The following is a 12,028-nucleotide window of genomic DNA, read 5'->3' as shown; positions in this document are numbered from 1 at the left end:
TCAGTATGGGGTGAGGTGCTGCGGGGTGAGGTGCTGTGGGGGGTAGAGGTGAGGTAAGGGAAGAGCTGTTCACACATGCTGAGTCAACGAGTAGGGGGGCTAGCTGGCTGAGTGGACAGCGCTCAAGACTCGTAGACCTAGGGACCGGGGTTCGATCCCGGCAGCCTGGGAGAAACAATGGGCAGAGTTTCTTTCACCCTGATGCCCCTGTTACCTAGAAGTAAATAGGTACCTGGGAGTTAGATAGCTGCTACGGGCTGCTTCCTGTTTGTACTCACCTAGTTGTGTTTGCGGGGGTTGAGCTCTGGCTCTTTGGTCCCGCCTCTTAACTGTCAATCAACTGGTGTACAGATTCCTGAGCCTACTGGGCTCTATCATATCTATATTTGAAACTGTGTATGGAGTCAGCCTCCACCACATCATCCTCCACCACCGCATTCCATTTACTAACTACTCTGACACTGAAAAAAATTCTTTCTAACGTCTCTGTGGCTCATCTGGGTACTAAGTTTCCACCTGTGTCCCCTTGTTCGTGTTCCACCCGTGCTGAAGAGTTTGTCTTTGTCCACCCTGTCAATTCCCCTGAGAATTTTGTAGGTGGTTATCATGTCTCCCCTTACTCTTCTGTTTTCCAGGGTTGTGAGGTTCAGCTCCCTTAGCCTTTCCTCGTAACTCATTCCTCTCAGTTCCGGGACCAGTCTGATGGCATACCTCTGAATCTTCTCTAACTTCGTCTTGTGTTTAACTAGGTATGGACTCCAGGCTGGAGCTGCATATTCCAGGATTGGTCTTACAGAAGTGGTATACAGGGCCCTGAACGATTCCTTACACAAGTTTCTAAAGGCAGTTCTTATATTGGCCAGTCTAGCGTATGCCGCTGATGATATCCTTTTGATGTGGGCCTCTGGGGACAGATTCGGTGTGATATAGACCCCCAGATCTTTCTCTCTATTTGACTCTTGTAGGATTTCGCCTCCCAGATGGTACCTTGTGTTCAGCCTTCTGCTCCCTTCGCCTAATTTCATTACTTTACACTTTCCTGAGTTGAACTTTAGCAGCCATTTTCTAGACCATTCCTCCAGTTTGTCCAGGTCGTTCTGTAGTCTGTCTATCTTCATCTGTTTTGATTCTATTCATAATTTTTCCATCGTCAGCAAACATTGAGAGGAATGAGTCTATACCCTCTGGAAGGTCGTTTACATATGCTAGAAACAGGTTGGGTCCGAGTACAGAGCCCTGTGGAACCCCGCTGGTGACATCTCGCCACTCTGATGCCTCCCCCCTCACCGTTACTCGCTGTTTCCTATTGCTTAGATACTCCCGTATCCACTGGAGCACCTTACCTTTTACTCCTGCCTGCTGCTCCAACTTTTGTAACAGCTTTTTGTGAGGTACTGTGTCAATGGCTCCCTGACAGTCCAAGAAAATGCAGTTTGCCCACCCTTCTCTTTCCTGCCTAATTTGTGTTGCTTGGTCATAGAATTCTATTAGGCCTGTGAGGCACGATTTACCATCTCTGAACCCAGAGTGTTTGTGTGTGTGTGTGAAGTGAAAAAAAATAATTAGTAGTTAGTAAAACGTTGATTGATTGACAGTTGAGAGGCGGGCCGAAAGAGCAGAGCTCAACCCCCGCAAGCACAACTAGGTGAATACAAGAGGCACGTACACTTCAGGGGGCAGGGACGGAGGCTTGAGACTCAGATGTGTCATAGAGATGCTAGAAAATTTTCTTTTAGCGTAAGGGTAGTGAGTAAATGGAGTGACCTGAAGGAGCAGGTTGTAGAGGCTACTCCATTCATAACTTTAAAAGCAGGTATGATAGAGAAATATGCCAGGAGTCATTGTATTAGACAACCAACGGCTGAAAAGCAGGGGTCCAAGAGTTAGAGCTCGATCCTGCAGGTACAAGTAGATGAGTACACACACACACACACACACAGGGGCCTCGTAGGGGCCAGGGGCCTCGTAGCCTGGTGGATAGCGCGCAGGACTCGTAATTCTGTGGCGCGGGTTCGATTCCCGCACGAGGCAGAAACAAATGGGCAAAGTTTCTTTCACCCTAAGTGCCCCTGTTACCTAGCAGTAAATAGGTACCTGGGAGTTAGTCAGCTGTCACGGGCTGCTTCCTGGGGTGTGTGTGTGTGTAGTGTGGGGAAAAAAAAAATAGTAGTTAGTAAACAGTTGATTGACAGTTGAGAGGCGGGCCGAAAGAGCAAAGCTCAACCCCCGCAAAAACACAACTAGTAAACACACACACACACACACACACACACACACACACACACACACACACACACACACACACACACACACACACACACACACACACACACACACACACAGAAATGACACAGAAGTCATTGCTTTAGACAACCAGCGGATAGAAAGTCGGGATCCAAGAGCCAGTGCTCGATCCTGCAAGCACAAATAGATGAGTACACACACTCTGTCTCTCTCTGTCTCTCTCTCTCTCTCTCTCTCTCTCTCTCTCTCTCTCTCTCTCTCTCTCTCTCTCTCTCTCTCTCTCTCTCTCTCTCTCTCTCTCTGTCTCTCTCTCTCTCTCTCTCTCTCTCTCTCTCTCTCTCTCTCTCTCTCTCTCTCTCTCTCTCTCTCTCTCTCTCTCTCTCTCTCTCTCTCTCTCTGTCTCTCTCTCTCTCTCTCTCTCTCTCTCTCTCTCTCTCTCTCTCTCTCTCTCTCTCTCTCTCTCTCTCTCTGTCTCTCTCTCTCTCTCTCTCTCTCTCTCTCTCTCTCTCTCTCTCTCTCTCTCTCTCTCTCTCTCTCTCTCTCTCTCTCTCTCTCTCTCTCTCTCTCTCTCTCTGTCTCTCTCTCTCTCTCTCTCTCTCTCTCTCTCTCTCTCTCTCTCTCTCTCTCTCTCTCTCTCTCTCTCTCTCTCTCTCTCTCTCTCTCTCTCTGTCTCTCTCTCTCTCTCTCTCTCTCTGTCTCTCTCTCTCTCTCTCTCTCTCTCTCTCTCTCTCTCTCTCTCTCTCTCTCTCTGTCTCTCTCTCTCTCTCTCTCTCTCTCTCTCTCTCTCTCACAAAAGCAGGCGGACCTGGCAAGATCGTCGATGGCACCATTTTAATCGCAAGATTTATTTGCTCAGCCAAATTCGGTAATCATGAACTTTTCTCATTTGCATGTCAAGAAAATTAATCCCAAACCTTTTTTTTTTTTTTTTAGAGCCCCCTCAACCCCGCCAAGTTTCCCCTCGTCACTCTGACCCACTCCAGTCTTGATGGGTTTTTACCCCTTGAAGCCCAGACTCGAGCACACGCACTTTGCAACTCCTGGATTGGCCCCGTAATTCCCGTCCTCACCCGCCCTTGAAACGCCAGGCCAACTCAGTCCACATGTCATCAGTACTCGCAGCGGCTACCAGCAATTACATTTATGGATCCATTCGGAGGGAATTTATTTAGCGGAGGTATGGAGCCTAAAGGGGGTCATCCGGCGCACACCGCGTCAGCGAGACGGGGACGAGAATGGCTCTTGTTGCGAGAGGAAGTAAGGACGATTACCTTCTCCAGCCGACGCCTCCCGTCGACCTCCTCCCTCCCAACTGACTTCCTCCCTCCCAACTGACTTCCTCCCGCTGACCTCCGCCAAACTGCCGCCACTCTCAGGAGAGTAAAGACAAACAAACAGCTCCCAGCTCACGCCGTATGTACAGAACTGGCGGTAAACGCCTGGCCCAGACGCGTTCACTCAGTACGGAGATCATTTGCACCCGTGGAGGAGGAGGAGGGGGGGGGAGTAGGGCAGTGCCCTGCACGGAGCCAGGTGACGGCAAGGGGCTTGATCATACTTCAGTTTCCAGGACATTTTTGGTAAACTGTTTCATGAATGAGAGGGTGCTTAGATACGGAGACAGGTGGGCACTGTTAAGAGGTTATAGGGTTCCTGTATTCACCTAGTTGTATTCACCTAGTTGTGTTTGCGGGGGGTTAAGCTCTTCTCTTTCAGCCCGCCTCTCAATTGTCAATCAACTGTTACTACTACTATTTTTTTCCACACACAGGCATACACCCAGCCCGTAACAGCTGTCTAACTCCCAGGTACCTATTTACTGCTAGGTAACATGGGTATCAGGGTGACGGAAACTCTGCCCATTTGTTTTTTTTTTTTTCGGCGGTGCCGGGGGATCGAACCCCGGCCCTAGGTCCACGAGTCTAGAGCGCTGTCTACTGCGCCGCCACCTCCCATATCCATATGTTAAGAGGTTATAGGATTCCTGTGTACTTGTCTCATTCCTCGGGTGCTTCTCTCTATGCTTGTCCGGTCACAAGGTTGCTTCTCTATGCTTGTCTGGTCCCTCGGGTGCTTCCCAGTGCATGTCCGGTCCCTCGGGTGTTTGTCTTCGCTTGTCCGCGGCCCCTCGGGTGCCGCTCTGTACTTGTCACCACATATATTGGTTTGCTATTAAAATCACTGTCGCTCTTTCGCTACAGTCGACCACACTTTTAACGCCTTGCACCCGGGCTCCCTTTTACGGCCGCTCACCGACCAGTCACAGCCGCCTGTGGCCCAAGTTTACTCCTGAATTTCCTGGTCCGGATGCCTCCTCCTCCTCCCTCCCCCTCCGTCCCTTCCCCTCCGTCCCTTCCTCACCCCATCCCTCCCTGTCTCTCTCTCTACAGGACCGAAAACCCTTTTTCCACACCCTATACATGACATATTTAGGCCGGGCAACGGGCCCACACCTCCAGTCGAGGCACCGCTCCTGTGCTAGGTAAGTTCACTACGGGCTCACCATAGCCCGTGCTACTTGGAACTTCTTCCGAGTAGGTGAATCTATAACAATAACCCACACCTCACACGGAAGCTTTAAAGTGCACAGAAGTTTGCGACGAGATTCGTCTCAGAAGGACAGTGGATGGGATACGAAGAATGTTTGATGAAGGAGGAGTAAATGTAGACAGACAAGATGAGAGAGAGGGGAAACATGATCGAAACCTCTAAAATCCTCAGGAACTGTTTTTAACCTTTATACCAGTAGTGCACGAGGCAATGGCTGGAAGCTGGAGACTCAGATGAACAGTAATGAAGGGAAGAGTATTCTTTAGCATTATTGAAGGGAAACTGATGAATTAACTACACGATAAGGCTACAGAAGCCAGCTACGCTTGTAGTTTATATTGTCGTAGAGAGCAAGCTTGGCCAGGAGTCATTGTATTAGGTAACTAATTGGTGGAAAGGTGGAGTCCAAGAGTTGAAGCTCGTCCTCCTCCTCCTCCTCGTCTCCACCATCAGCCTCCACAACACCTCCCCATCACAAGGCTCCCCCCCCCCACACTTCACTACAAGCCTCCCCCCCCCCCACAAGCCTACCCCCACAGCCTACCCCCCCACAAGCCTACCCCCACACACACCCCCACAAGCCACCCCCCCCTCCCCCCACAAGCCCCCCGCCCACCACCACCACCACCACCACCGCACCAAATCACCTGTCTGTTCTTCTCCCTGTAATTCCCCGTCGTTTCACACACCTGGAGATGAAGTCTTTAATTGTCTTCTCCGGCAATGTCTAAGACAAGCCCTTGTTTTGCTTCCCTTCCTGTGTTTCTTATGCACCTCGTCTGCTGCTTGCACGCTCTCTTCCTCTCCTGCTTGCTCGCTCGAGCGCTAGCTCCTCAGTCCCGCCTCTCATTTGTCTAGTACAGTGACTCCCGACCATCTTGCCTCCTTGTCATCTTGGGAACCATTAACCAGGCGTTCCATCAAAGCCGTTCCGACGGCTCACCATCTTTACGTAAAGCAACTCCTGCCTGACACCCTTGGAACCACCCGCTCCTGTAATGGCACAGTTACTTGAGATAACTTGAGACAGTTACTAGCAACACCGGGAAGACAGTTACTCGACACACCGATAAGACAGTTATCCTGGACCCACTGGTGGTTCAGTCATTAGGGTGTTATGCCACAGGTTGATTAATATGGTGTTTCAGGATGTTAACTGTTTATCTTTTTCCGTCTCTACTTCAGGACGAGCGCTGCAGAATATCAGATCCAAGACTCGTTTACAAAGGTAAGTTGTGTGGTGGTGCAACCCGTTCTCGCAGTTTCGTATAGTCAATATTGACTTATTAAATACGTGCATTTGTGACATACTAACCATACTAGTTTACCTTGAAAAACTTCATAGAAAACACCGACCTTACCTAACCTTCTTAGTATGTTAAGATAAGCATCATATTGCTTCGTAATTACAATTATTACTTAACCTATTATAGGTATAGGTTAAGTAATAATTGTAATTACGAAGCAATAAGATGCTTATCTTAACATACTAAGAAGGTTAGGTAAGGTCGGTGTTTTCTATGAAGCTTTTCAAGGTAAACTAGTATGGTTAGTATGTCACAAATGCACGTATTTAATAAATCAATATTGACTGTAAGAAAGTGCGAGAACGGGCTGGGTGGTGATGGGTGGTGTGGCTGTGGTGATGAGTGATATAAATGGTGATGACACCATTGTTTCTTTAGAAATGACAGGTAGAATTACTGTGCGTTATATTACATCTTTTAAATAGTAACAACAATAACAAGAGGACTAAGATGACAAAAGGTAAACAATTGCCTTAAACTTACATTGTCAGTGATAGTGGTGAGGGCCGCGTTCACGACCACGTGGGCTGGACGGTAGAGCGACGGTCTCGCTTCCTGCAGGTCGGCATTCAATCCCCGACCGTCCAAGTGGTTGGGGCACCATTCCTTCCCCCCCTTCCCCCCGTTCCACCCCAAACCCTTATCCTGACCCCTTCCAAGTGCTATATAGTCGTAGTCGTAATATAGGTGTGTGTGTGTGTGTGTGTGTGTGTGTGTGTGTGTGTGTGTGTGTGTGTGTGTGTGTGTGTGTGTGTGTGTGTGTGTGTGAGTGCGTGCGTGCGTGCATAGCTCATTGTTTACAACCCCACCATCGTGTGTGTGTGTGTGTGTGTGTGTGTGTGACCAGTGTCTGACTGTGTATGACTCAATTAGTTTTAAAGACATATAATTATTCGCTTTTAAACAAATCTCAGGTAATTATTAAGATTAGAACAAGGATTTATTTCTGATATATTAGGCTAAGCTAATTACCCGGCCTCTCATTAAGCATAATGCTACCTGCATAAGGTGACCTCTTGTCCAGGACCCCTTATGTGGAGTCCATTGTGTGGCCCTATTGCGGGGGGTACTAACCTAGAGGCACTCCTCCTGAGGTGTTTGATAGGACGAGCTTGGCTCCTGGGCCCCGCCTTCCTGAATGTTCTGAAATTAATGTAATATATCAGTTCCGGAGTGTCCCATCTTCCCCATTCACTCTGTACTGCTGTTCTCGTCTCCCTCATTCTTGCTCCTATCCTCATTCTTGATCCTATCCTCATTCTTGATCCTATCCACATAACCTGGCATTGTCCACACACCACTTCAGGATGTCAAGAACATTTGCCAGGTGTCTCTGTTCCCTCTCTGTCTTGGCTCTTTCCCCCACTGGTGTTGCATCGTCTGTAAACAGTGATACGAAGAACACCCATTGAACAGCGAACACCCATTTGCCGGTCGGGGTGTGGAGATATATTGAAACAAGATGGGCCCCAGCGCCGATCCTTGTGGTACTCCACTCGTAACACACACACACACACACACACACACACACACACACACACACACACACACACACACACACACACACACACACACACACACACACACACACACACACACACACTCTCTCTCTCTCTCTCTCTCTCTCTCTCTCTCTCTCTCTCTCTCTCTCTCTCTCTCTCTCTCTCTCTCTCTCTCTCTCTCTCCGCTGATACCTCCGCTTTCTGTTTCCTTCCTGGTAGGTCCTCTCTCGCTCACCCCCTAGCACTCTTTCCCCGAGTTAAAGCTTGAGTTAAGGTCTCTTGTGCGGGACAGTATTAGAGAAAATGCTTGTTTAATGGTCGAGAAAGAGGCAGTAGGCTTCCCTTCTCACTGACTCCTGTTGGTAAATGACACGTAAACAGGGTGGGAGTTCTCCGATATTAATGGCCTCAGAGATTGACTTGTAACCCCTTCCCCTCCCCCCCCACACACACGTGAGTGAGTGAATGAGTGAGAGTACATGTGACCTGGATAATATGAGTCTAGTTGAATAACAACTTTATCTCTTGCAGCTGGGTCGTGGCTTGGTTCATGACGCCCCCATGTTGAGACCCACGGCTGATAGGTTCTGTTACTCAGGTGAGTCTCAAGGTTCTGTTACTCAGGTGAGTCCCAAAGTTCAGTAACTCATCAAATCATCAACAGTCAACTCGTCCTCAAAAACAATGACGATATACTCGTCAATCCAGCCTATATTAATCCTATATTAATTATGAAATATCCATCATAAGACTTGACAATGATAGCGTTCGAACTCTTCTCGAACAGTGCTTCTGGTCTCTTCGTGTGTTCGAGAAGCTCCTCCTCTAAATGCCTCAGCTATGTACTGCATATACAAACAATTGCCAACGGAGCCTAACCATTTATAGCCTAACATTTGCTAGGCCTAACTATACACGGGAGTATAATGTATATTTTTATCGACTGGGGATGGGTTGGGGGGAGGGGGGAGGCCACAGCTGGGGCGAGCATACCCCCTGGGGTATGGGTTACCTTGGGCTATGGTCGGCCAAGCTGGGGCCAAGTACCATAGTCTTATTTGTATGGGTTTTTGACTTTATTTGTCGATCTGAATCTATGTATTTCTGTGCCTTTGTCTTTTAATATCTTTTGCGTCCCTGGTGGCTTATGTTGGGTTTTTATATCTATGTCTGTAGGTGTATATATATATATATATATATATATATATATATATATATATATATATATATATATATATATATATATATATATATATATATATATATGTACGTTTGTAGGTATATCTATGTTTGTGTGTGTAGTTTTGTATGTAGGTGTATATATATGTATGTTTGTGTGTATCTATGTATGTTATAGATCCTTGATAATCCATGGATTTTCAGGGATCTCTTACAGGTTCTCTTTTATATTACAACAGATTTCTGATTTATCTGACGGTATCAAGAGCCTCCAGATGCCCACATGTTGTTGTTGTTTTTAGATTCAGCTACTCGGAACAAAAGTTCCAAGTAGCACGGGCTATGGTGAGCACGTAGTGGACTTACCTGGCACAGGGGCGGGGCTGTAATCCTATGAATGCCCCCCACACACACATTCCTGGTATGGCAAAGAAAGAGCAGAAGGCTCTCTTCCCCTGGTGGTAGGAATGATAGGGCGCTGAACCTGGCGTCTGTGTCTTTTGTGTTGCTCTGTTAAGGAAAAAAAAAACTTTGCGCTCGGATTGTTCTCTGTCCACATTTGTGTCCCCTGAATTTTTTTTGCAAGTGGCTCAGTTCCCGCGTGTTGGGCGGTGACGCCTTTGTGCGGGTATAGGTCCTCTGCGTTGCTCCACCTCCACCCCTTTCCTGGGGAATTTTGGATGTGGTGGTCATGTCTGTTCTCTTTCATTTCTCTGTCAGTGACGTGAGATTTAACTACTTTTAGTCTTTTCTCTTTACTCATGCCTCTTAGCTGTGTATGTGTATTCACCCTAGTTGTGCTTGCGGGGGTTGAGCTCTGCTCTTTCGGCCCGCCTCTCAACTGTCGTGTGTGTGTGTGTGTGTGTGTGCGTGTGTATGTGTGTGTGTGTGTGTGTGTGTGTGTGTGTGTGTGTGTGTGTGTGTGTGTGTGTGTGTGTGTGTGTGTGTGTTAAAAAGACACATCTTAAGTTATGACCAAATGATTTTTTTGCCCCAAATTTAATGGATTTTTGAATTATTGTCATCTTGTTCTAAAGTGTTTTAGGAGTTGTTTGAATGATCACTTATTTATTATTCATTATTAATATTCAATTTGTCATTTACTAAATTAATGACAATAAATAATATTTTCTATTTCAGCCCATGACAAAGAGCACCGTCCTCTTCCTTATTTCCGCTTCCGCTACTCCTACTGCCACTGCTGTTTACGTCCCTGCTGCACATGCTGCTGCTGCTGCTACTGCTGCTGATACTTCTGCTGCTGTTGCTCCTCTAGAAGCCCCTGTCCCCGTCATTCCACCGTCAGGATAGACTCAAGTTTGCTAAGTATCTTGTCTGAGTCATCCTGTGGCCCTCAGCAACTACGGGCTCACCATAGCCCGTGCTACTTGTACCTTATTGTTCCAGGTAGCGAATCTTTAACAACAACAAGTCTACTCGATAGGAATGTTCCTATACATACCTGTCACTCTGGGCAGACGGTGTGGTGATGTCCCCCACACACCTGTCACTCTGGGCAGACGGTGTGGTGATGTCCCCACACACCTGTCACTATAGGCAGACTATGGTGTCATACACACACACACACACACACACACACACACACACACACACACACACACACACACACACACACACACACACACACACACACACACACCTGTCACTGTGGACAGACAATCTTTTTCGTTCGACTCCTCCAAACTGACTCTGACTGTCACAAACCTGTCTGTCACTGTCACGCGCCTGTCATTGGTGGGATGGTCCAGCGGGAGCATCCTTCCTCTCCTGAAATTTGTCCACCACCAAAATTTCAACTCTTCCACCTAATTCTGTCGAGAACTCGACAGGAAAATCAAATATTCCCTCTTAATATTATTTCAGAATAATGTGTTGCTACTACCTACCTTGAGGTGCTTCCGGGGCTCAGTGTCCCCGCGGCCCGGTCGTCGACCAGGCCTCCTTGGCTGCTAACTTTAATCAACAAACCTTAACAAACACTTCCATTTGAAAATATCCAAAATGTATGTAAACAAGAATCCCTAAATTTACACTCCATATTTATAGCGATGTAAATCAGGGTACTTTTTTTTTCAATGCAAATCCGAGTACTTTTTCAGCGCAAATCTGAGAACTTTTTTTTTTTCAGTGCAATTCAGAGTACTTTTGTGTGAGATTACTGTGCAAAAGGGTACCACACCAGCCAATCAAAAGCATCCTCTGTGGTACTGTTGGGGTGTTTAGCTTTGTTTAGCTTAGAAAGCTTTTTTCTCTCTCGTATAAACTTCGTCTTTGTAACATCTCTCTGTGCTCTTTATCTTGATCAACTGTACTGTTGCTTCCCTCTGTTGTATTCTTGCCCACACCCTGCGTTGTATTCTTGCCCTCATCTCTTGTTTTATTCTGGCTCTCACCCTTGCTCTATTCTTACTATTACTCTTGATGTATTCTTGCCCCCCCCTCACCCGTGATGTATTCTTGCCCCCCTCACCCGTGATGTATTCTTGCCCCCCCTCGCCTGTGATGTATTCTTGCCCCCCCTCGCCTGTGATGTATTCTTGCCCCCCCTCACCCGTGATGTATTCTTGCCCCCCCTCGCCTGTGATGTATTCTTGCCCCCCCTCACCCGTGATGTATTCTTGCCCCCCCTCGCCTGTGATGTATTCTTGCCCCCTCACCCTTGATGTATTCTTACGTTCACCGTTTTTTAATTCTTATCCTCATCCTTGCTCTATTCTTACTCTCACCCTTGGTCTATTCTTACCTACTTTCAAACGCTACCTCAGTTTGTCACTCCATCAGTGTCACTCCAGTGTCACTCCACCAATCACTGCCCCCCCCCAGGCCCAGGTTGAAGACAATGCTAATCTCTAACCCAGAGCCTCTTACTCCACCCAAAGCCTCCCTTCACCCTCCTACGTCAAGTCCCTTCCTAGTATACTTCCCTAGATAAAGGTATGTGCCTTCTTCAGCATACACCCGTAATGTTCCCTACCTTTGGGTATATCATACTGTGGAAGCTTCCTCAGCAAGTTTTGTATTGTGGTGGCATTTTCAGCATAAAGCTTACCCTCTGTCTTCAGCATAAAGCTTACCCGCTGCCTTCAGCATAGCTGGCTTCCTGGAGTGTCTTGTGGCCAGTACTCGATGCTTCATTGTTTTCCGGCGTGTGTAGTTGTGTCTTTCCAGCAGTGGCTATACTGTCTGTTGCTTTTACGCTATGTGAGGGGTAGTATCTCACTCTGC

The 12,028-nt window shown here is 47.4% G+C and overlaps 1 protein-coding gene across 1 annotated transcript in view; it reads left to right on the top strand.

Moving 5' to 3' along the window:
* LOC123753874 (carbonic anhydrase-related protein 10-like) overlaps window positions 1-11,336 on the top strand; it is a 230,406-nt gene extending 219,070 nt beyond the window's left edge. Inside the window, exons 8-10 of the mRNA XM_069307496.1 lie at window positions 5,980-6,022; window positions 8,135-8,201; window positions 9,923-11,336. Coding sequence (XP_069163597.1) covers window positions 5,980-6,022; window positions 8,135-8,157 — 66 coding nt within the window. The 3' untranslated portion in view covers window positions 8,158-8,201; window positions 9,923-11,336. The remainder of the gene's footprint in view (window positions 1-5,979; window positions 6,023-8,134; window positions 8,202-9,922) is intronic.
* The last annotated feature ends 692 nt before the right edge of the window (window positions 11,337-12,028 follow it).

The sequence above is a fragment of the Procambarus clarkii genome, chromosome 6 (assembly GCF_040958095.1).
Source record: "Procambarus clarkii isolate CNS0578487 chromosome 6, FALCON_Pclarkii_2.0, whole genome shotgun sequence".
NCBI lineage: Eukaryota > Metazoa > Arthropoda > Malacostraca > Decapoda > Cambaridae > Procambarus > Procambarus clarkii.
This window is presented reverse-complemented; position numbering and strand designations above follow the sequence as displayed.